General features: G+C 51.4%; 7 protein-coding genes across 7 annotated transcripts; 4 read left to right on the top strand and 3 right to left on the bottom strand.

Moving 5' to 3' along the window:
• Nucleotides 1–462: 462 nt before the first annotated feature.
• BO82DRAFT_305862 (AP-3 complex subunit beta) lies at nt 463–3237 on the bottom strand. The gene is made up of 3 exons (XM_025632236.1): nt 3133–3237; nt 2891–3048; nt 463–2816 (listed from the first exon to the last, which is right to left on the bottom strand). The coding sequence occupies exons 1-3, from the start codon at nt 3170–3172 to the stop codon at nt 540–542; spliced, it is 2475 nt and encodes an 824-aa protein (XP_025494026.1). The 5' UTR covers nt 3173–3237; the 3' UTR covers nt 463–539.
• A 202-nt stretch (nt 3238–3439) lies between these two features.
• On the top strand, nt 3440–4300 carry BO82DRAFT_331100 (uncharacterized protein; the record flags this gene model as incomplete). The annotated part of the gene is made up of 1 exon (XM_025633126.1): nt 3440–4300. Exon 1 carries the CDS (start codon nt 3590–3592, stop codon nt 4298–4300), a length of 711 nt encoding a protein of 236 aa, XP_025494025.1. The 5' UTR covers nt 3440–3589.
• nuf2 (kinetochore-associated Ndc80 complex subunit NUF2) lies at nt 4190–6076 on the bottom strand. Its single transcript, XM_025638526.1, has 4 exons — nt 5895–6076; nt 5570–5830; nt 4570–5484; nt 4190–4520 (listed from the first exon to the last, which is right to left on the bottom strand). Exons 1-4 carry the CDS (start codon nt 5997–5999, stop codon nt 4407–4409), a joined length of 1395 nt encoding a protein of 464 aa, XP_025494024.1. The 5' UTR covers nt 6000–6076; the 3' UTR covers nt 4190–4406.
• A 146-nt stretch (nt 6077–6222) lies between these two features.
• Nucleotides 6223–7891, top strand: BO82DRAFT_352565 (translation initiation factor eIF2B subunit alpha). Its single transcript, XM_025634723.1, has 2 exons — nt 6223–6367; nt 6433–7891. The coding sequence occupies exons 1-2, from the start codon at nt 6330–6332 to the stop codon at nt 7454–7456; spliced, it is 1062 nt and encodes a 353-aa protein (XP_025494023.1). The 5' UTR covers nt 6223–6329; the 3' UTR covers nt 7457–7891.
• A 936-nt stretch (nt 7892–8827) lies between these two features.
• BO82DRAFT_34792 (uncharacterized protein) lies at nt 8828–9186 on the bottom strand. Its single transcript, XM_025633809.1, has one exon. It carries the CDS (start codon nt 9074–9076, stop codon nt 8876–8878), a length of 201 nt encoding a protein of 66 aa, XP_025494022.1. The 5' UTR covers nt 9077–9186; the 3' UTR covers nt 8828–8875.
• An 8863-nt stretch (nt 9187–18049) lies between these two features.
• Nucleotides 18050–21224, top strand: BO82DRAFT_34712 (uncharacterized protein). Its single transcript, XM_025633779.1, has one exon. The coding sequence runs from the start codon at nt 18413–18415 to the stop codon at nt 20783–20785; it is 2373 nt and encodes a 790-aa protein (XP_025494021.1). The 5' UTR covers nt 18050–18412; the 3' UTR covers nt 20786–21224.
• Nucleotides 21225–22126: 902 nt separating this feature from the next.
• Nucleotides 22127–23042, top strand: BO82DRAFT_305845 (thioredoxin family protein). Its single transcript, XM_025632235.1, has 2 exons — nt 22127–22332; nt 22421–23042. Exons 1-2 carry the CDS (start codon nt 22298–22300, stop codon nt 22716–22718), a joined length of 333 nt encoding a protein of 110 aa, XP_025494020.1. The 5' UTR covers nt 22127–22297; the 3' UTR covers nt 22719–23042.
• The last annotated feature ends 119 nt before the right edge of the window (nt 23043–23161 follow it).

The following is a 23161-nucleotide window of genomic DNA, read 5'->3' as shown; positions in this document are numbered from 1 at the left end:
GTAGGTCGATCGAAGAAGGGATGTGTTGATTTCGGAGGGAGGTTCCTGCAGTAGCTCGCATTGTGGCCGACAGCTGAGTCCACTGGGAGAGCAGCAGGGGGACGGAGCGCGCGCGGGTCACAACTTGGGGAGCGACTCGGCGCCTTGGAGGCGGGTAGGAGGTTAAAATGGCAGGGATGTTCGATCAGCTCACTCACAGCTGGCTTCAGCCATGGTCAGACGAATCCCAGGAAGTTGAAAGCGAATGGTCCGATGTTTAATGCGTGATCTCTCGAGACCGTCTCAGCCTCGCTGTGAGGGAGAGGATTCACGCCTTCCGTCGTTCTGCCGCAGGGCACCGCCTGATTTATTATCGTTTGTATTTCCGCCAGTTGACCAACATACAGCGCGCAAGATTGGTTTGTTTGGCTATCGCAATTATGTTATGCTTCATGGGACAAGAGGGAAAACGAACGTCAGATTGGAAAGCAACGTTTGAATGGTATCTACTTATTCACATGAAGTAAGCTCTATCACTACACGAGAAAGTCAAACGGCCATCACCGTTTCAAGAGTCCTGTCGCCTGTGCCCGGTCTTCGGAGTCGGTCTCGTCCTCTTCCTCTTCAGATTCGTCTTCTTCAGTCTCTTCTTCCTCCGTCTCCTCCTCATCGGTCTCATACTCAGAGTCAGTTACCTCTTCTTCCGACTCCATCTCTTCCTCGCTCTCAGACTCCGGTTCCTCTAGCCACTCATCCAGCGTCTTGCCCTTCGACGAAGATGCCCCTCCTGGACGACCGGGCTGTGCCTTGGAAGATGAGACATTCTGCTGATGCTCTTTGAGGGCCTGGTCAAGCCGCTCGCCCGCCGTCATCGATGCCCGTCCTGTGGGATCTGGCTTGACCTCTGATTCACGAAGGCGCGGGTCGGGCTCTTGCCCGGCTCCGACCCAGTCAGGAAGATTCTCATAACCCTTGAGTCCGAGCATGCCCGCGTCTGGCCCGATTACAAGGGTCGAGGAGCCTATCAAGAGATCCTTGCGCGTCTCAGATGGGCTGGGTGCATGGGGAACAGGTTTGGGTGCGAGAAGAACTAGATTGGCCAACTGCGTCATGGAAGGAGACGCAAGGAGAGCCTTGTAAAGTCGTGCTCGGTCGCGAAGATCGTAGGAGGAGTCGTATCTGGCCAGAAGAAGAATGTACCGCCAAAGCAAGGCTATCTGGTCCTCCTCGGGCTCACTCTTGTGCTCTTCCTGGCCATTGGTTTCGGGCTCTTGCTCATTCGGAGTGTCGGCCCATTCATTGACGATTGCCTCCTCCGTTTGAACTGGTGGTTGCGTTTGTGGCTCTGGCTCCTCCTTTGGCGGGTTCCGTAGCAAATGATGTAGATAAACCTTTGCACCGAGAAGGACAATCTGCTGCTTCACGGCCTCGGCCTCGTTAGCAAAATCCTGTACCAGGATTCGCAGGACATCGGGAGCAATGTTTCGTTCGGGTTCGGCACCGGCAAATTCTCCGACAAGCCACACAATCGTAGCTCTTGCATCGGGATTGCTTGTCAGTCCTAGATGCTTTACAAGCTGAATGACCGTCTTTTCGTGCGAAGGGGGGTCTTGCTGGATGAGATGACGAATGACGGTCAGCGACTCCGCTACCAGATTATCGTCCTGGCTCGTAATCTGGCTGAGCAGGACTCGCAGGCAGTGATTCGCAGCGCTGGTATCAGCTTGCGCACAACGTCCTATCGCGCGTACACTTTCTCGGACCATCTCCGGGTTTGTGCTTTGCGAGAAATGCTGGAGCTCGCTCAAAATCACATTCTTTAGATGCTGCCCACAGTAGGGGAATATAATTGTGAGCACTTCGAGCTTGAGACGCCATATGTGAGGCGGGTCGATGGCATGAACCAAGAAATGCGTGGCATACTTCGTGAATGGCTTGGGATGTCTCAAAGCCACGACCACGATGTTGTAGAGCGCAACATGCTGCACATCTTGGGGGCTTCGGAGCAGAGCGATGAGTGGACCCACAGCAGCTTCAAGGTACTCGGGCGTACCGAGATGAAGGAAACAGCGGACAATACTAACGATCACCGCTGAGTTACGATTCTGCAACAGCAACAGACAAGCACGCAGGAAGAGCTCCAAGTCCGGATCCAAGACCGGTACCTCGTCCAGATCGGCCTCATTGCCCTCAGTCACATCATCACCATTTTCTTCATCTTCGTAGAACCCTTCGGTTTCTGTCGCGCGCTTAACTTTCTTGGTCTTGCGAGGAAAGCATTGTCGGGCGTAGAAAGTTAGAAGACGCAGCGTTGCAAGCTGGCTCCACTCATCCATGTCAACCAGCTTCTTGACAAGGGTCCGGTAGTGCTTGTGGATCAGGTCAATCCGGTCGGGGCAAACCTCCAGGAACGCGGCCACAGCGGGCCCCAGAACAAAGTACTGGGTGTCACCGAGCAATGTCGTGATATAACCAACCAGCTGCGGTAGGGAGTTCGGATCCAGGCGATAACACTTCGGGATGGCCAGTGCCGCGGCCTTGCGCACATGCGGGCTCATATCCCCGCATCCCCTCTTGATAGCAAGGGATACAATCTGGCTGATGACCGGGACTCTGATCCCAGCCATTGTACGAAGTGCCATGGCGCGCGCATGCGGATTCTGGTCTGTAAGCGACTTCTGAATGGCGTTGATGGACAGCAGCGCAAGGTCCGGTTCCGTCTCCGCATGGTGGACCAGGTAGATATAGACCAGCTTCTTAACCTCGAAGTTGGCGCTTGCTACATTTTTGACAACTGCGGAGAAAAAAGGCAGTGACGGCTCGGCTCGGTACATCAACTGGAGTGCTCACGAAGGACAAGGTTAGTTATTTGTTTCTGTGATTGCGGCTGGTAGGGAGGGTCGGTCCGTACTGTGATCACCCGTCGCATGCCATCGAGGACTTCGCGGTCACTCCGACTATCCAGTAATTTCTTGATATGCGAGGCCGTCAGGTTGCGGGGAGATACTCCCACGCCGGAGCCTCTATTCAAAGCTGCGGACTGCGCTGCTTCGAGGGTGAGCTCGCGGGCTGTTGACACAACATTCCGATCAGTCAATCAGTCTACTTAGGCAGCGAGGACAATTGGAGGAAAGACACTCGGGCGGACAGTACCTGTTTCCAGCATGGAAGAGATCCGTGAAATGGTCTCCATTTTTGCCTCCGAAGCCCGTCACGGAAAGGCGAATATAGACGAGACTTTGGAGGGGGAAATGCTCCTTGACGCAGAGCTAGAGAGAAGTTGGGTGCTCGGCGATTCTCTGGCGGGCAGCCGAAATGACGATCTGAGGTAACGTGCTTGGGTAAGTTAAGTAACTTAGCTAGTTATCGATTGGGTGGATCCACCCTTCAAGCTTTCCCGCGCACGTACAGTAAGTACAATACCCCGTACCTCATTCCGGTCTTCATCCTCCTCATTAACGTCCCAGCTTGACATCTATCGGTATCTGACTCGCCGATTGCAACAGTGGTATGGCCGCGAAAACAGCCTCTTCAACTCTAATGTGCTAGGAAAGCGGAAGAAAAAAGCCCTCGTCCAAGTGGCTGCACTTGCAGAGCAGTCAACCCAGCCATGGGCTCGACCAGAAAAATGTATTCTACCGGCTCTACTCCCGAGTTCCTACAAACAATTTTACAACATGACTCTTTCTCAACAACCCTGATTGTATGCTCGACCAGGGATCAATTTCTGAGCCGATTGCTCGCTGCTACTCATCCAACCAGGGGAGAAGTCGCTAGGCACCATCACATCTACGATAAAACCATAGGACTGCTGTCTAGATCCACCCGGGTTAGAGTACTATTCTGCCCAACCCTGGAGAATCTGCGCGCGTGTTTGTCTGTAGTAGGGTCTCAACGGGTCCATCATCAGGATAAGAAGGAAATACACGGGCAGACTGAAGCACGGCCTCTATTAGCAGTCCTTGACTCTTTATCCCTCCATGCCCCAACCACGGAATTTTCCGCGCAGGGCCTGTCCAGAACCTTTGCAGCTCTGGCAGAAACCTCCTTCAAAGCAGATATGGACCTTGTGCTCTGCGAATGTCAAGACCTAACGAACCCGGAAGTCTCACTGTGGAATGCACAGGTGCCCATGCTGAATAGTACTGTGCGTGTCTCAGAGGAGAACGCCCTCTTTCGACGAACTGTAACCGTGAAACGAGTGGCAGAACGCTGGTTCGAGTTCATTGAGAAAGACTATGCCGGTGCAGGCATCATGGATGATGCACAGGGTAATGCTCAAACACATACTGAGATAGATGAGGACAGAGATATTCAATAATACTCAGTAATGGAAGACTCCCACAATGCAATACTTAAATCATACGGGTATCCTAGAACCAATTCATAAACTCCCGAAATCGCGCCCCTGACAGAATTGCCTCAGATCATAAACATTTCTCCATATCGGTGATGTAAAGTTTGATATGCGACTCCAGCTTCAGGTATTCATCATGAGCGCCTTGGATCTCGCTCTCAATGTTCTCTTTGAGATCGGCCATCTAGATATTGGTTAGTTAAGCACGGTGACAATTAGAGGTGAAGACTGACCTTCTTCTCCGTCTGTTCGATGCGGATTCTCCGACGCTCCATGTCGCGTTGCTTGTCTGCTCGCTCTTCGCGAAGTTGTTTTTGGATTTCCCGAAGCTCTTCCATGCGGGCTTGGGCTGCCTCAGCCTTCTCTTGCGCGTTCTTCCGAAGAGCCTCGATTCTCTCGTTCCACCGCGTCAATTGTCGTTGCAGTAGCTTCTCTGTCTGCTCCACTTCCCTCACATTGTTACCTCTCTCCGAAATAGCTTCTTTGTTTCTAGAAGCTCTGGACTCTTCTTCTTCCTCTTTCTGAAGCTCAACAGATATATCCTCCAGGAGCTTCACGCATGCCTGTACATCATTGCTGACAACAGTGAACGTATCAGACGAGGTTTGCAAAGCTCTTGCCCGCTTCTCCATGGCATCAATCTGAGCCTTCTCACGATACAAATTCTCGGACAGTTCAGCCAGGGATGACTGAAGCGAGGCGGGACTGTCCATCACGTAAGGTCGTAGTTTCTCGACTTCCTGTCGGGTGCGCACCACCCTTTCTGTCTTCTCTTCGAGCTGTGTCTGTCGTCTGGCCTTGTCCGCCTTGACACGCTCCAGCGTCTCCGCCACTCGCTCCTGGTTTCGTCTCAACTCGAGGAGCCGTGCTTTCAATTCATCGTTCCTCCGGACTTTCTCCTTGACCTGGGCCTCGTTGGCTTTCAGAGTCCGGCGCATCTCCTCAAGGCGCTGTTCCATCTCCTGATTCTCGCCGTAGAGGGTGTCGATGCGTGCTTTCGTCTTCTCCGCCTTGTTGAAATGCTCGTCGATCACGGGGGTTTGTGACTCGCGGAAGCGCACGAAATTGATGAGATAGGAAAAGATCTTGACGAGACGGTCGTGCGTCGGCTTGGTCAGGTCGGTAAAAGTAAAATCATTGACACCGCACTGGTTGGCAGTCACAACAGTCAGTCAGTAGTCACAACCGGGGGGGGGGGGGGGGGAGCGTGAGATAGGTAAGTTGGCGAAATACCTCCATCATCAACCGCCGCAGACCGGTGAAAAATCCCATCAAGTTGCGTGTATCCGTGGGCACGATATCCGGATAGTCGCCACAAACATCATCTGCCGCCGCGCGCATTGCTGGTTCCACCGTTTCGCGGGTGTTGTTCATCAGGAGTTCCGCAAACCACTCGAAGACCATCTGAATCTGCTGCGGGTTCGGTTTGATCAGGTCAGCGGCAGTGAAGGGTATGCCGATGTCGTTGATACATCCTGCAATCTCTTTATCTGGCTACTGAGAGTGTCAGAGGGCACAAAGTCGCAGACGAGTGCGCATATTTGTGAGATGCACTCACCAGTCGCATCAGAGCATCGTTTTCATCTTCTTTCTTGCGGCCGCCTCTGTTGTGGTGCTGCTGGGAGCCGTGGAACTGTTGGCTCATTCGATGACCGTACGACATGTTGCAGAAAAGCCCTCTCCACGAGGCAACGCCGAGGTTGTTCGTCGGAGAAGATGTGGTGCAAACGTGGTTGTCGTGTTTGGACTGGATGTTATGATTGATTGTTTACAGTGAAGGGCCTCGCATGGCAACCGGAAGCGGACTAGCGCACCAGAGGAGGGGCACTGTATACAAACGATGCAAACTTACTCCACGCTTCCCTTTTTCGATGACTCTGCGGCGAAGCGACCATGGGACAATAATTATTACGGATAATTGCTGCACGACAGCTTCCTACGGACTTTTCGATCCATCAATTCTCCAGAGCTGCTCAACGCATCATCAGTCACCATGGCAGCCGCCACTTCCACCTCGGCGAAACCGTTCGAGTAAGTAGTTAAACCTGACGCCATGGAAAGTCCATGCGGCCTTGGAAGCTGCTAACAGTCGCCAGCATCGTCGCGACGTACAATGAGCTGCTGCGCTCCGATCCAGATTTGACCATGCCAATCGCCGCTATCGAGGCCTTGGTGCTCCTTCTCACACACTCCCCTTCCTCGACGATATCAGAGACGCTCGATCTGCTGGAGAAATCCACCGCACACCTAAAACAGTCGATCCCGAACCCCATTGGCCTCTCCGCTGGAACCGATCTCTTCCAGCGATACCTGATCACTACGCTACAGAGACCCGGTCAGCTTGGACCCGCCGGGGACTTCAACGCTATCAGGGCGCACCTGCTGTCCAACGGCCGACTGTTCATCAGACGTGCGAAGGAAAGCCGAGACAAGATTGCGGCGTTCGGAAGAGGCTTCGTCCGGGACGGAAGCACGGTCTTGACGAACGGTGGCTCCAGAGTCGTGGCCTCGCTGCTGCAGCAGGCTGCTGGTGAGAAGGGCGGCCCGTCCGCCGTTCGATTCCGGGTGATCTACGTGCTGTCCCCGGCCAAGGGCGATGTCGAGGGCTCGTCCGCGGAGCCCGAGGGTATGGAGACGGTCCGCGCGCTGCGTGAGAAGGGCGTTCCGGTTGCCACGATCCCGGAGTCCGCCGTCGCGTACTCGCTTGGCAAGGCCGACGTGGTCATTGTCGGTGCGGAGGGTGTCGTGGAGAACGGCGGAATCGTGTCGAGAATGGGCACCTACCAGATCGGTCTGCTGGCCAAGGCCATGGGCAAGCCTTTCTACGTCGTGGCGGAGAGCCACAAGTTCGTTCGTCTCTACCCGCTTGGACAGTACGATCTGCCCATCGAGCAGCGCGTGATCGACTTCAAGACCGAGGAAGATGTCGCCGACGAAGCCACGCAGCAGCAGCAGCAGCAGCAGCAGCAGCAAGCACAACCCACCCCCAACGTCAAGTCGCCAGATAGCTCGGACGTGGTTGACTACACCCCTCCCCATTTGATATCCGCACTGATCACAGACAGCGGCGTCCTGACGCCAAGTGCGGTGAGTGAGGAGTTGATTAAGATCTGGTTCTAGTTTATGCTTCCCGTGCCCGATCAAGAGAGGGGGTGGGGGAGTTGCAGCTTGTGGTATCAGTTGAATGAAGCGGATTTTGGCGTTCTAAGGTCATGATATATCCCAACGCTCAAGGCGTTTGTCGGCTTGGAATGGTGGTGTGTCTCGTTGTTTCTAATCAGACAAAAAAGTACAATAGATTTGTGACTACATTGCATTGCTATTTTTTCTTCTGTAGCGTGATGTGGACGCGCACTGTCTGGTGGCTCAGATGAGATTAGAAGCTGCTGTTGTATCGCCCCTTTGTTCCATCGTGATTCCCCAGTGTGGCTTGATCATCTTGCTTGGAGAAGTGACATCCCCACAAGCTTGCAAGACAGCAACATGACGCGCACCTAGCTCGACGCTAAGGTTTAAAGAGCAAGAAACAAACTGCGGATGTTGCTACACCCTGATCAAAACTATCCTTACGAATCAACATACCGTACATATCGCCATCCTGCCTCCCGCTTAGGAAGCTAACACCCCCTTTCCTTCCAACATGATCCCCATCCACCTCAGACCAGATAACTACTCAAAACACACATCCAATCATCAGTCTTCCTCTCAAGAATCATTGTACACAGGCATGGGATCATTAGTACCAGACCCCCTAAAAACCACACCCAAATGTACATCGTACTGTACAGTCCTAACAAACCATCCCTCACAACACCCGCGTCATCCGCAGAAAAACCAATCCACTATCAAGACAGCTCTGCTCTCAAACTGAACCCATCATACCACCATCAGCAACCGATAACAAGCTCACCTCCAGACTAAACCCAAAATACCACCTCCCGCCACAACCGATATCCCAACAAACCCCCTAACAGATCCTTTCCCTTTCTCCAACCCACCCAGCGCGACTCAAATTCCCAACCCGACGACAGAAGTCCTATCACCACTTTGTACCTGTTCCATCTACCATGCCCCGCAACACACAGACAGGCAGTCACAACATGTACATCAAGGACCAAGCGAGAGAGGGAGAGGGGTAGAGAGTTCTGGCCTGGAATGAGGGGCATCGGTTGCTGCTCGAACCCTTTGCCTTGCTGTTCTGTTGCGGTGAAGGCGAGGAGTAAAAAGGGAATAGAATTCTCTTCTTTGCCGACTCGTTTGTCCTGCTATGTCGGTCTCTGTCTCGGGCTGCGGATACGGGAATATCTATGGACGGGTTTGGAATTCGACTACAGGCTGAACAATGGGATTGTCGTTTTCAAGGTTGTGTGGACGGGATGGGTTGGGGGGGGGAAGGTTGGCAGTGAGTACCAGATTGTGCGTGGAGGTGCAGGATGGCAATAGGTTTGGATTTAAGCTTCGCTGTGTTGAGTGGTTGTGCTGGACGTAGTGCTCTGGGTCTGTGGGTGTTTTGCTTTCACTCTTTGGGGCTGGCTTGGATTAGAAGGAAGAAAGGGTCGAGTACTGTACATGTACATCAGAACATGGGCTGTGGGGAGGATTTTGATGTGCCTTGTACTGCTGTGGCTGGATGGTAAGGCATGGTTGGGGATGAATGGTTCCGAATGTAATCAAGGATAGGAGGATGAAAGTGGGCTGATGCGGTGGGTTGGCTTGTGGGCTGTGAGACTGGATCATCATGTAGTGAGCAAGAGTATGAAAGGTCTCTCTACTGCTACGACTTCAAGAAGAGGACTATCCGTGGCTCGTATGTGAACGAGGCGAGATTCGGATATACATGCCTTCATAAGCATGCAGACGAGATGGACATACGAGAGACCTCATTCCACGATTGGCCTGATCTAGTAAGCCACCCCCATTTTTCGGCCGCAGATCCTACTACCGTCGGTCAAGTACATACTACAGGTTCTCATATAACCCTCCAAAACTTCTGAACTGGTGCAGTATAACAGCCTGTATAGTGAACTGTATCTGGCCCAAGTTATTGTTTGGCATCTTTCGGCTGGATTGAGGGTCCATATATCGAACAGGCAATGCATTAGCAGATTCGCACGAATTTACCAGCATGTCTAAGATTTTGTAAAGTCAAGGATACAAATAACTGCTCCACGACTGAACAGGAGGTGGAAGTGCAAAGTTGTATTGGTGTCGCTGCCCTTATCAGATCTTGACGGACTATCAAGCATGAGTGGGTGCCTGCCAGCACCACCCCCTCATTTCAATCAGTGGCGACTAATTGGATGGACAGCATGAGGTCAGAGAGCTGTCTTGAGCTAGAGGGCTGTGCTTGTCAATGACCGTGCTTGGTGGCAGCTAAGGGCCCTTGCCTGAGATATCACGCCTTCAGCTAGTCAAAGCTGGCAGGGACCTATCCCACGTCAGCCGATGGACCCAGTGACTTCAAACGTCACTTGCATCTTTCATAACTACTACGATATGGATACAGTGGACCGGTGGGAAAAGCGCCCGGTCAGAATGAGTGGGATATTTCATGGCCACATCATATGACTACTACAGCTATGAGATCACCGGTACCTAGTGACAGTACTGTATGAGCAGGCTCGCTCCAGTCGCAGCTACGGTACTGTTACATGCCAGTAACTTGGTACGCGGTACGGTAGGCAGTCTTCTAGAACATCAATTTAAATCTCCACAAGCGGTTCGTACTGGACAGCAACAATAGCGGATGGGGCGAACACGTGCGTCCCTCATTAAACCCATGGGCGAAGGTTCCCATCCTCGAACCGTGGTTTGGTTCTCTATTTCTGTCCCGCTTGTTGTGCCCTCCGAGGGTTCCGAAGTTAATCCAGAGTACATACTGAGTTAACATGTTAATTCAATTCAATGTATTATACCCAGCCAAGACACCAATCATCAATGTGACCGTCGGCCTACAGTGAGATAACTACTTACACCTTTACCCCAATCGAAAAAGCAACCCGGACTTATCCCGTAGCTGCGCCGAGATTTACCGGATTTACTGTGGGCAATAAGCAATTCATCCTATTGCGAACGAATTTGATAACAGCTTGAGACAGATTTCGAACCCTCTCTTTCATCACTCCAATGAAGATTGCTTTCAATTTTCCTATTGCGGGAACTCCAACCCTCACTTGAACACTCAGCTAACCACCGACAAACAATAATTCCGCACCTGGCCGGTCCATTCATCCAAGCCCTCCGCCGCCCACCAGCCACCATCGGATACTTCGTTGTTGCCTATGGGTACAATTTAGGACCCAGCTTCACATCAGAATAGTTTCGGTCCGAGTCACAGTATCGATGACTCTGCACCTAAAATAACTTCACTAGATCAAACCTATTTACTATTCTGGCAGAAGCAAACACATTTCTCTCTGAAGACTTGTTAGTGCCAAAAAAAAAAAAGGAAGCCACCACCATCGTTGTCATCATTGTTCCAAATCAATCCACCATTGTCCACCATTGTCCCCCTCAACATTGCCAGAATCCAGTCAGACAAATAGGCACAGCGTCAATGGCAACATCCGCCACCACCACCACCAACACATCCTTCCGACAGGACGAAACAGGAGATGAAATCCGATGGCTAGTGCAAGGGCAGTCCTCTTCTTTCGATCTGAGCTCCCATTCTGGGAGCGCTACTACCACCACTACTACTACTACTACTACTACTACTACTACTACTACTACTGCTACTGCCAGTAAAAAGAACGAGACGCACGACTCGTGGTCCATAAAGCGGTTCCTAAGCCGCCACGTGAGTCGTCGATATCGCGTTCTGGAGGGCGAGCCAAATAGATTGCGAAAGCGATGTACCCGATAGCTTTGAACTGCAGCGATGCGTTGGAAGGCCCGGGGTCGCTTTCTTGAAAACTTGGGGTCATTCAAATCCGGATTTTCTACTGTTTTTGACTGGACTTTATTTGTCTGTGCACTTAGGCAGGAGGTCAATGCTCGTTCTGATTGGAACATTTGGATATCTGCGCGTCTTCAGTAGCTACTTTGCTGGTGCCAACAGTGTTGATTCATGTCGGTTGGGGGTTGTTTGGATATCCAGTTGGGTAAAGTAGTTGACTACCGCGAATGATGTTGACGTCATTGTTTGGGGTTAACTTAATGGGGGTTTATCTTATCTATGATGTGGGCGAGAGTTGGAGTGGCTGGCCCTTTGGCTTGGGGATGTCTCGACGCTGTGCGAACTTCTTTCGTTCTGTGTGCCTCCACGTCTCGGGAGAGAGCTCATACACAGAGTGTGCGAACTAGGGATATGGATCCAGCCGCGATAAAGAAGATGCCTAGCCAGTAGGTATGCATGCTGTCGGGAAAGGCGCTCAACCCCAAGACGTGGCGTCCGATGCTTGAACGGTTTTCTTAGAGCTGCTTCAGTTCTGGTTTTAGCGTCACAGTGGTCGATGGTTGTGGTGGTTGTTCAAATAATCAAATGCGCAAGAATCCAGCTACATAGCCAGACTAACACGTGAATTGTCCCCAGCAAGCAGTTTATCGGAGCATCTTATAGTCATGGCTACAGGGCACAGGCAACCACCCTCGTTATGCTGGTGCTGAACAGATGCCAGCGCACCATCCAACGTGGTCCCTTACAACCCATCCCGGAAATTTAAGCTTAGCCTGACTCTGGATGCAAATCCATCGCTCGTTAACTCTGGCTATTCGAACAACGATACTGTCTGCCATATCTAGCCCCGCACGTACCAGGGCCATATAATCAGGTAAAAGCGGGCTACAGTACGACCCTGTGCCGATCATCGGGCAAGTCCAGAATAGACTAGATGTCTGAGGGTTGTTAGATTGTCTGCGCCCTGCAAAACGGGGATGCCCCCAATACACTATTAAATTAAGTATAACATTTGGCGCTGGCTGTGTGGAATGATGGGTAGCTCATGTGGCGGGTTTGTGGCTGAGGAGGGGGGGCGAATCCTTTTGCTTCCAACGGGGCGAAGAATGATCGACATCCTAGGTATGAGTACTCCGTGCTGTGTATCACTAAGTATGTCTTTTGCGAGTGGCTGAGTACGAAAGTGGTTTATTCCTGGGTGAGAAGTCAGTTCAGGCAGATTCATTAATGCTGGTGTGTTTTGTGGGGAGGCTGTTTTGTTGTTGCCTGTGCTCTGAGCCACAGTAGTCGGAATTCTGTTGATTCGCCACGGTAGATCTCATGTGATTCCAGGTAGTGGGGATTGTTGATCAGCCGTTGAAAGATAGAAGATCAAAGATTCCAGAAGGGACATGCAGTTGGTATTGCACATATACCGCAAGACTAGTGGTTATCAGCTTAAGAAGTACCTATATTGTACTGTACTACTCTCAGAGGGTATAGAACAATCAGCCAAACTCTGATACTCGTAGAATCCCAAGGAGAATTAACCACAGTACTAAGACGTACTGTAGGAAGTGATCTGCAGCTGTAAGCCTAGCACAATAACTAACCTCTGCCCTACATTTAGGCGCATGCTCGATAAATAGCCCGAGAAGGGGTCCCTGCACAGGGCAGTAAACAACCCCCCCGATTCCTTTATTCCCTGCGAAGATCAGCTCCGTTGAACTGCCGGTCCTGCTGTCCTCCCCCCCTCCCACCCCCTTCTTCCCCAACAAATTCTATCAGTGAAGCAAGGTATACAGTACAGTGCAGTTCCCCCACACAGGAAAACAAAATGACATTGAAACCCTATATCCTATAAGCAGGACCCTCGTTTTCATGATGCAGTATGCACGCACATAATTAGACACTTCTTTGCCACACAGTACATATACATCTCCACGGCATTGTCACCGCCAAACCCTCCCCGCATATCAGGCTGCAGCTGGAAGTAACTAAATTGGAGCGTGCTGTCATAGGATACTACTCTCCAGAGACAGATCCCACCCAATGCAACGGCTGGAGGGGGTGAGCAAGAGGGCCGAAGCAAAGAAGGTTGACTGTTCTGCACACGTACGGTACCCTTGCCGACCTCTGTAGTACAAAGCTAGCAGATCTGGGATCAAAAGCAAAAGAGGCATGGGCAACAGCAGTTCTGCCCTTTCCCCCCCCCGCGGATTCTCAACTGGGAATCCCAATCGTAGAAATGGCCCACAGTTTGATTTTAGTGATCGAAAACCAAAAGATAGAATTACTCCGCCTATCATCGACGATGATCGCGTCGGGTGCGAGTGTGGCTTTTATTGGTGTAGAGTACAGTACATTATTCGAGATGGAACCCTACTAGCGGTCGAGAGGCAAGTAACTGCTAATTTAAAGTGTACTGATGTACTCCGGACTGTACCATCGTCCATGGTTCTCGCACAATGAAATCTATTCATCTCTCATGTAAGTTCCTTTTTTATAGTTACCTACATACGGAGCACTTCTTAACGTGATGGATTACATGTATGAGCCTGGGGGATAAATCAGATTTGATCGCGCGCGCGGACAGAAAGGAAGAGCCCGGCCGGGGCTTCGCGAAAAAAAAAAAGCTCGGATAGTGCCTTAACAACTGATTGATCAAATAAAAAGCTCCGTACCATGGTCCTGGGAGACTTTCCCGCGTGTCGTTCCTGAATGCTAATTTGGGTTGGCATTTTTTTTTTTTTTTTTTGGTTATCCCTTCCCTTCCCCTTCGCGAACAATCCAACAATAAAAATTACCCGACCCATTGAGTGGGGGTTTGTGGCGGATGGAATAATTTCCGACTGTCTTTCCCACGACAAAAGCATGCAAGGTGGTAAAGTGAAATGTGGGATTGGGAAGAGACCACCGGCAACACCGTGCTGCGCTCCCGTAGTCTATCTAGGGTACAGTACAACGTCTCGGCCGGGTTGCAGCGACTCTTTTGTTGTGTTCTCATTCCCCTCTCCAGTCCCTCCCTTCCGTCCGTTCCTTTTCCCCTCTCTTACGGTGGACAAGAAAGATTAGTAAGACGGAATGTCTCACCTGTTCCTTCCTTCGGATTGGGATCTGGCCGGGTCTTTTTTTGTTCTCTCTGGGGAGGGAAGGGGATGGTAATGTGGTTCAGATGCAGGAACACGGTGTCTACTGTTAACTGATTTGCATCGTCGGAGACTTGGCCCCGGGTGCTCTGGGCGTGGGATCTGTTAGGAATGTACTGTGATCCTCTGACAGGATGAATTGTCTCACCACTCACCATTTTGATTGCTGTTGCTTAAGGGATGAGGTGAGAGTTCTAGTATGAGGAAGGGGGGCTTGTCTAACTATGTGCACAGTACTCCGTACTCCGTAAACTACTTCGTGCTGGACAATCGGCACTGGATAAGATCTCAGCAGAACCTGAGGGAGTGTGGACACGCCGCTCCAATAAGCGGATCCTTCAGGCTTACCGCTGGTCAACCCGCGATTTGACTCGGGGACTTTTTGGCAGCAGAGTGGGCAATTGACTACTCCGTGCTCTGGGCATAAATTGATGACGAGGTGTAGTTACTGAGTATAATCACGGACCGGTCGGGCGGTCGGGCGTGGAAGCACAGAATCTAAAGCGTGAAGGGCTTGAATCGAACAGCAGGTGGATATCGATTCCGTCACCAGTCACCCGTTGTGAGCATAGAAATTAAATGAAAAAGTCTCTGGGAGTCGGTTTATACCTAGCGTCATTGAAGTTCGTTCGGCCCTTGCGAAAGGATCGGTGAAGTAAATCGAGTGAGCCACTGACGCAAGTCGATGTTGGTGTTGCCGAGGACTCAATCTAGGGACAGGTTCTAAGGACACTCCTTCCACCTTGGTCGGAATCTGATAGTCCATTCTACAGCAAAGAGAATGCCTGGTGTTTCTGCACAATTATACATGTGCTGTAGAGAGTCGGAACAGTGGCTACATCTTGTCCTCTCGCGAGCTGATGTTATAAAAACACTGGTGTCTGCTCTCGTCACGGTTCTGCACGCTTGGACCACAGCACATTCGACCTGTCAATGATACGCTGTCACGGCCGGCAGGGCGGGATATTAACGACTTGTAGCATCTCCGTAGCAAATAAGCAGCCCGAACAGCGGGAAATGAGCTCCCGCGATGGAGATGTTCTTCATCGTACGGGCAGTATACCGAGGCAGTAGCACTGTCGGGAGAAAGTCTCATGTCCTGAAACACTTCTCGACAAAGAAGTAAACAATAAGTTTTGTCTGCATTCACTGGACATCTGTTTTTGATAGGAGGAGGTGCTTTTGCCAACTGTAAGGTCGGCAGCAAATGCACCGCATCTGAGTTGATTCTTATGCATGCCGTCATGTCTGATTTTGATTCTGTATCGGCCGGTATTTCCTTTTTCCAGTGGTTTTATCCCTCGACGGATACCATTGACTCGGCAGCGAGCTAAGAATTAGCGCCGCATTTATGGTTCAGATGTCCCCACCATAGGAACCCAACTGCATCGTCATTTGGCCCCTCTGGACGTTCTTCTTTAGTCTTAGAACACTCTGGGGCTGCGGCTTTGTCACAGGCTCCACCAAGGAGTGGGCGGGAATGATTTTGGGTCTTTACTCGTACGAGTAAGAGTGCGCCCGTTTTACCGTCTTGGGTTTTGCATCACAGCGCTGGTGGTGGTCTAGTGATCATCGTGATACTGGTGATGATGTTGCCCAGCGCCTTACAATCCCGCCCGGCCTGTACAAGGGAGAGGTTGCCGCGCGCTGGACAAGATCGAGAAACAGGGTTCAACGTCATTGCATGATTCAGGACCCTTGAGCTACCACGAGCGACGCCCTCGAGTCTCAGTTAAGCTCGAGTCCAGAAGGGGATGGAGTAATAAGCTGCAGCTGCCTTAGCCTTCAGTATGACGAAGGGGTTTTGCGGAGCATATTTGGGCTTCAACTGTGGCTCGAGGTAGCTCAATGCGGTTGCCCTTAGATTATATGGGCATTTGTTGCATTGCTTTGCTCTGGCACACATCTACTATGTAAATGATTGTGATATGGCCCCCATTGATTAACCACGATCGGTTCCAACGGCCGAGAAAAGCGCCTTGCCCGCCGCCCCGCCGTCTCTCCTAAAGGACTGTTGTCCGAGCCATGGCCATGAAGTAAACTGCTACGCATGCACTTGCACGGTAGGGCAATCTAGAGTTATGTTGTGCAGTAACTAGATACTAAACAATGAGAAGCATGGACAATGTACAGTACGTTCTATATGTAAACGTATGTAAATTACCCATCTCTGCTTCAGCGGTTTACCTGCCTAGCTTGTCTTCCACATTCTGGACGCTGAGAGAGAGTGGATTGATGTGGAGTAACCCGGCAGATACATGACTACGCACTGGGCGGTTACTCTAAGGCAGGTACCAATGAACTTCTTCCACTCCCTTTCCTCGTCAACTCCCTTTTGAAGCAATAATAATGAATCGGATTGGGCTTCCATCGGACTCTCTCGACAGTAGTGGATGTTTCTCCACAGTTGAAGAGATTTTCCCTCATAATTATCTTTCCTTTTCGAGGTTTTTCCTTTTCTCTGTATTTTTTTTTCTTGTTTTCTTTTGTCTCTTTTCCCATACCGTGGTGGTGATTTTCGTTAGTTCCCGCATGACACATTGCCCACCAGGTATGGAGCACAGGACAGAACGGTCAGAAGGCAGACAAGACGGTTGGAGGTGGCATCTGCATGTAGGTATGTGCTGTACCCAAGAGGAGGAAGAGAAAGAGAACGAGAGAGGGAACAGATTCGGGATTGCAGGCAAAGTCGAATCAGATCCATCCTATCGATCAATCAATGAATCAATCAATCAATCAATCGAGGGCAGGGGGGGGGGAGGGAGGAGGAGAGGGCAGAGTCCATTAATACCTGTACCTCAATACCATGCGACTCCATAATCTACCACCGGGTAGTATCATGAACCAGCAGTAACTTACTGAGTACTAGGGAAGTACTCCATACAGCTGTTGTGACGGCCGGCGACGGCCCCAGAGGGCGAGAAAAGTGTGTAACCAACCGAGTACTCCGTAGTTTTCCCCTGGTTCAGAAACGGGCGGCTTGTTTGTCTCGGCCCTCACAGTCCCTCGCCGACTCTCATCGACCATCGTCCTTTTTGGGCTGTTGTCTCTCTGTCTCTGTCTATTCTCTTCCCCAGTCGGGCTCAAAGCTACGGCTACTGCTGTTGCTGCTGCTGCTGCTGCTGCTGCTGCTGCTTCTTTTTTTTCTTCTTCATATCCCCCCCTTCCTCCTTCTTTCTTCTCCCCTCTTCTTCTTCTCCTTCTCTCCTTTCTTTCCGATCTCCTCGCCCTTTTTTTGGACTGGATTTCTTTCCCTCGCTCTCTTTTAGGATCGCAGTCCTCCTTCCAGATCCCTTTGGCATCTTTCCTCTCTGACTTTCGGTGATTACGGAGGTCATTCTCCGCCACTCCATGTGGCGTGGCTCCCCCGGGTCTCACTACCAAAGTTAACTATTCTTTACTACGTCAAAAGTCCTGCGATAGTCCTGCGACTTCCATACTTACACTATTGCTACGAAACCGTGACTGCCATCATTTCCTCAATCCTCACTCATCATACCTACCTTTCAGGCCTCCGATCTACCCGCTCGTTCTAAACCAATAGTCACATCCCTTTCACCCCCCTCTCGCTCCACCACCCCTCCCCTCTAAAGCCCCCTCACCCCCCCGGGTCTCGACTTCGTACCGCTTTACCTGTATCAAACTATCAAATCCACCGCCTGGGGCATCCTTCTTTAGGTACATCCGCTAGAACGGCCTTGTGCTCCCGGCACTTTCCCCCGTCGCTCTGAATGTCTCGGTTCGCCTCCGCTACCTGTCAATCCCAATCGTGAAATTTCGACTATTCCTCTTGATTTCCTCTTTTCCTCTTTCTAAATAATCCTATCCCCCTTCTTCCCCCATCCGCCAAATATTCCGTCACCTGCGTTTTTTTTCGGAGCTCTCCTATTTTTGCGTAAGGCTTCGGCTTCAGACTCCGCTCCGTGGTCGCGTGTCTAGTTCATTCCGTCATTCCTCATGAGTCCAGTCATCCGCTACAACTTCGCCTCCGATTACTTCACTGTCCACCTTGACTCGTGAGCGGGACGAAGTTTCAGTCCATCAGACGCCATGGCGATATGGCCATTTGGTCGGAAGAGCAAGCGGCACACGATCCAGCTCGATGCTCCTGCGGTGGCGGAGGTTCCGCCGCAGGACCCTCGCCACAGCTTCGATGGCAGCAAGCTAGGCAGCAAGCCCTCTCGCAAATCCTCGAAACGTCAGAAGAACCGACACATTACGCCCACTGAAGATTTTCCGAGCTCTCTGCACGGTGTCCCTCCAGCTTCTCAGTCTATCCAGTATCCTCCGCCTATGTCCCACAGCGAGCAACCGGCTTCTATAAGAGGAACCCGGCAACTGTCCTCCCGGCTTGGTCAACAGCAGTCCGATGGCTACACCTCTCACTCCAACACAAGCTATGACCAGCCTACCTTAACTCGATCTGGATCGCTCCTAAAGTCGAAAAGAAGCGTTAGCGGACCAGCAGTCCTGAAGAAGAAACTTAGCAAGCGCAAGGCATACGAGATTGCCAGGGAACGGGAGATCAGATTGATGGCTTCCGCGCCGATTGACATTCCTCGTCGCCCATCCCCGCTCCCTAGTGAGCACTTCTCTATTGAAACACGCAAAGCCCTCAGGGCTCCAAGTCGTCGTTCGGACCGCCACTTGTCTGACGTCAGTTTGTCCGTCCGTGACTCAGCTGAGTCGTCGTTATCCGACATATTTGAGTCCTACACGTTCAAGGTCAACACTTTCGCAGCTTGGACACCCCGCCCAATCATTCGTTATGTGGAAGCTCCCAAGCCTTCCACTGCGAAAAGCCAGAAGTCACCTGAGACAGTGAGCAAGAAAGACAAGGTGCCACCATTTGCTGCATCTGACGAAAATGCTCATTCGAATAAGAAGGTAAATGACCTGGCTGATGCTCTGGACGCTGGTGCTCTACGGGAGTTGTTGGAAAGAGATCGCCGGCGCAGGGAGAGGAAGCAGGCCGAGGATCAGGAGAAATTGCAACGCAAGTTGCAACAAGCCGCTGACCAGCAACAGCAGCACCCGTTGGACCAGGCTGCCGATCTCTCCACACCGAAGCATCAACCTGAAGTCGAAGAGGCATCTACGACCCAAAGAGGCCGGCCTGGTGCTGGTAGTCGGGCTACGCCGGTTTCTTTTGACGAGGGTGTCACTAGATCTGGAGACACCAAGACTTCCCTGGGTGGTACCCCCCCGTCAGGGTCATGGCTGAGAGGAGTTTCCAAAGATTCTGAGCGACAAGGCTGCGAAACTCCCGAGAGTGCTATTGTCATTGGCAATATTGACGATAGCTCTATCAGTGGACGCAAGGTTGTCCCGCGGCGTAGCTTCGCTCCGTCCACAGAGATGGGAATGTCTCGCAGCAGCCTGACTCCCTCTCATTCACCATCGAGGCGCCGGGTCTACAGTCCAACTTCTTCGCATCTGTATGGTCTCGGTCGAGAATCAACATCGGATATCTCAAGGACAATCGACTCTGACAGGCGTCTGTCGGACAATAGCAGTGGTCGTGTGAACACTTTGACCTCGATCTTTCGCCGTGGGAGCTCACGCCTCAAGAGAAGCTACCGAGAACGTTTCCATGAACGGAGCCCTGAGCCGTCGAACCCGTCGCATGAATCCTTTTTCAAAGTTCAGACACAGTCCTCGTCCGGTCCGGCGCCGTACGTGCCGCCCAAGGCTTTTCTTGGCACGGGCACGATCAAGCGCTCCCAATCGAAATTCACGGAACATTTCGGTGACGAACCTCTATCACCACCTGACTCACGTCTCCAGTCTCCTGATATACCAGAAGTGGCTGATGAGTTTGAGAGGGACGATGACACCTCTGATGTTAACATGGTTACTCAATACCCTATTCCAAGCTCTGCCTCCGATGTCCCGGATTCTCGCAACAACCATCACGACTCGTGGGGAGGCGAAAGCTGGGATGGTAACCCGGATAACGTTCCACTATCTCAGTCACTAGCGTCGATCGATTCCGAGGGGTCGTGGATGTCAGGGCAATTCCTTCGTCGCATTTCTCAGAAGAAAACTAGTAACCCCCTTCGGACTAGTCTCAGTTCATCAAGGAACAAGCTTGAGGAGGAAGACCACGAGGACTCCCTCAAAGGTGACGAAGTATCACTCAATGAACCCTTTGTGAGATTTGGAGCTGAGCAGGATGAGCCTTCGCGGGTCGGACATGGTGCAGGTTCTCAGCGAGATAGTACCATGACCGTTGACCATACACAAGACCCAGCAGAGGAAACATGGCATGCTCAAGTTGCGAGGCGTCCTGTGCTGGTGAATCCGGCAGTCCGTCCTAAGTCAAACGAGGGCCTGCTCAAAACCATTCTATCTGCCGATGAGGAGTTCAGCCCCATCGAAGAACACTCCGCTGAATTTGAGTTCGACACAAACGAGGAATAGGATAGAGGGCGCGCCCTCTGAGCGTGTGATTTGTATTGCGTACGAGCGACATGCGTTCACCCGACCCCTTTGACCAATGGGTCACATTTTGACGGCCTTTCCCCCTCTCATGAGACAAAGAAGCACCTAATTCGCGTCGCTCCAGTCTCTATTTATTTAATTTCATGTAATGATTCCCTTCTCCCCTGCTGGCCCTAGTCACTCCTTTGGTTCTTCTTTCCTTTGTCGCTCCCTTGACTTCTCTTCTGCGATTCCCTCCTCACATATTGATGGAATTTGCATCTAGTTCTGGTGGCGCTTGAAGTGGCCACGCGCGTTTTTCTTCCTTCGCTGCCCCGTCAAGCCCGGTCTTCGTCCCCGACTTGCTGGCAGGTTTTGTTCTTGCATTTGTTGATACCCCACATCAGCGAGAGTTTGAAGGAGTTTGCCTCGATCGCTGATCAAATGCTATTATTTGATTTTCGTGCAGAGTTATGTCTTCATTAGAGGTGAAGCACTCTCCCGTTTCAGTTCAATGCACATATTGGCGTATACCTAGAATAGTTTCTGTCCTTGTTTGGTGTCAGTCACCCCACAATGATATCTCTTCCCATTTCCAATAATGCCTATTGTTTGATGTCCGTTTGAGATACACACTTCCTTTGACCACGACCAAGTAGATTTGTGTGGAATGGTATGTTCTATGGGTGTACGGAGTAGTGGTACAGAGTATGCCCGTCAGACTAAGATGGAGGTCGATTGCTGTTTGTTGAGGCGGCGAGGATGGGTGCAGTAGTTAGGCAGCACGCCTAAGGCATGATTCAGGCACACGCCCGGCACCTTCTGTCCAGACCGTTCGCTATTCATAAGCGACGGAGCACGTCATCCGAATAGTAATAATGCACCGGCTTTTGAAACTGTCTTCCAGCCCAATCCTTGTGCTTCCCGAACGGCGAACCAATTGCTTCCACCACCCATTCTATACTATTCATACTCTTCATACAATACTGTTATATTCGAAATCGATTAGTATTCTGCAAGATGTCGACTGCCACCCTGACAAATGCCTCCAACCTGCTGCGCCTCTCCCGCGGCGTGACCTCTTGGTAAGCTACCTCCCACCTACCTGTGAATCATCTCAAGTTCCCCCTTTCAAATCCCAATCCCTTCTTCCACCGCCTCCGAGAGGCTTCGACCGCGGCGATTAGTCAGAGGCAGCAGCCAGTCCCTCCCATCCTCCCACGGTGCAACGTCATTTGCGCCCACCCATAAAAACTGCGGACTGAGCCCCTCCTTTTCGGCCTCAGCCCCTCTTCAACCATTCCGAGCTAATCTCAATTCTCTTCCTAACCTTTCTCCAGTCTTAAACCATCCGCTCGCCTGTCTTCTCTCTCCTCCGCTAGATTTTCTACTACTCCATCCTCCACTTTCCTGCGTTCCAACTTCGTCCAGCGCTTTCCCGCCGCGAATCCTTTAAGCCGCCGCTCTTTCTCTCAATCTCACTCCGTCAAATTCAACCCCACACAATCCAACATGTCTGACCACGGCAAGGTTCACCAGATCACCTCGTGAGTTCCCCCCTTCCGCCCTCACTTGACTCGGAAACTGCCGTCTGCGATGATCGGCTGCGCATCAGTGATACTAACATTCGCATAGCACTCAGGAGTTCAGAGAGAAGGTCACCAACTCCCAGGACGCCATTGTCCTCGACTGCTACGCCACGTGGTGCGGTCCTTGCAAGGCCATCGCCCCCAAGGTCGCCCAGTTCAGCGAACAATACCCCCAGGCCAAGTTCTACTTGATCGACGTCGACGAGCTTTCCGAGGTCGCTGCCGAGCTCGGTGTCCGCGCCATGCCCACCTTCATGCTGTTCAAGGGCGGCGAGAAGGTCAACGACGTCGTCGGTGCCAACCCCCCCGCTCTTGAGGCCGGTATCAAGGCTCTCCTCGCATAAATTCGTTCGAATGTGTGGTGAAGGATGGTTTTATTTTCTAGTGTATGAAATGACAAACGTTTGAACAATTTATACTTCCCTAACTGTGGGCTGCTATGGGTGTAATGGATGAGGCTGGGTATTTTCCATGGCCGGCGATAAGGACGGACTTTAGATGTTATCCTTGCCTTCGCGCTGAATACTACGTGCCTCCCGACTACCTCAGATTGATCTTACCATTGTAGTCGGAGTAATTGAGAATCAATCTCCACAGATGTCTGGTTCGATGTTTGGTCCTCGTACCGTCCTTGGTAGTTCGCGCTGCATGACTTGCGAAGAGTAGACAGTCGATTCGTTAAGGTATAGCTACTTAGTTTCATTATTGAGTATCATCGGAAGAGAAGATGTAAAACAGCTACAACACGAAAGAAAACTGGATCCAAAAAGCGAACGGACCTTCCTTG

This window comes from Aspergillus uvarum (assembly GCF_003184745.1).
Source record: "Aspergillus uvarum CBS 121591 unplaced genomic scaffold BO82scaffold_14, whole genome shotgun sequence".
Classification (NCBI taxonomy): domain Eukaryota; kingdom Fungi; phylum Ascomycota; class Eurotiomycetes; order Eurotiales; family Aspergillaceae; genus Aspergillus; species Aspergillus uvarum.
Note: the sequence above shows the minus strand (reverse complement) of the source record. Positions and strands in the feature narration are given on the sequence as shown.

Excerpts from the sequence above, each read along its gene's own strand:
- nuf2 (XM_025638526.1), bottom strand. The coding sequence starts at position 5,999 with ATGTCGTACGGTCATCGAATGAGCCAACAGTTCCACGGCTCCCAGCAG. Across the intron at positions 5,831-5,894 it reads ACGATGCTCTGATGCGACTG|CCAGATAAAGAGATTGCAGG; the intron begins GTGAGTGCATCT and ends CACTCTCAGTAG. Across the intron at positions 5,485-5,569 it reads TGCGGCGGTTGATGATGGAG|TGCGGTGTCAATGATTTTAC; the intron begins GTATTTCGCCAA and ends ACTGCCAACCAG.
- BO82DRAFT_34712 (XM_025633779.1), top strand. The coding sequence starts at position 18,413 with ATGGCGATATGGCCATTTGGTCGGAAGAGCAAGCGGCACACGATCCAG.
- BO82DRAFT_305862 (XM_025632236.1), bottom strand. The coding sequence starts at position 3,172 with ATGGAGACCATTTCACGGATCTCTTCCATGCTGGAAACAG. Across the intron at positions 3,049-3,132 it reads CTCTTCCATGCTGGAAACAG|CCCGCGAGCTCACCCTCGAA; the intron begins GTACTGTCCGCC and ends TTGTGTCAACAG. Across the intron at positions 2,817-2,890 it reads GCATGCGACGGGTGATCACA|TTGATGTACCGAGCCGAGCC; the intron begins GTACGGACCGAC and ends TGAGCACTCCAG.
- BO82DRAFT_34792 (XM_025633809.1), bottom strand. The coding sequence starts at position 9,076 with ATGATGATCCAGTCTCACAGCCCACAAGCCAACCCACCGCATCAGCCC.
- BO82DRAFT_352565 (XM_025634723.1), top strand. The coding sequence starts at position 6,330 with ATGGCAGCCGCCACTTCCACCTCGGCGAAACCGTTCGA. Across the intron at positions 6,368-6,432 it reads ACCTCGGCGAAACCGTTCGA|CATCGTCGCGACGTACAATG; the intron begins GTAAGTAGTTAA and ends AACAGTCGCCAG.
- BO82DRAFT_305845 (XM_025632235.1), top strand. The coding sequence starts at position 22,298 with ATGTCTGACCACGGCAAGGTTCACCAGATCACCTC. Across the intron at positions 22,333-22,420 it reads AAGGTTCACCAGATCACCTC|CACTCAGGAGTTCAGAGAGA; the intron begins GTGAGTTCCCCC and ends ACATTCGCATAG.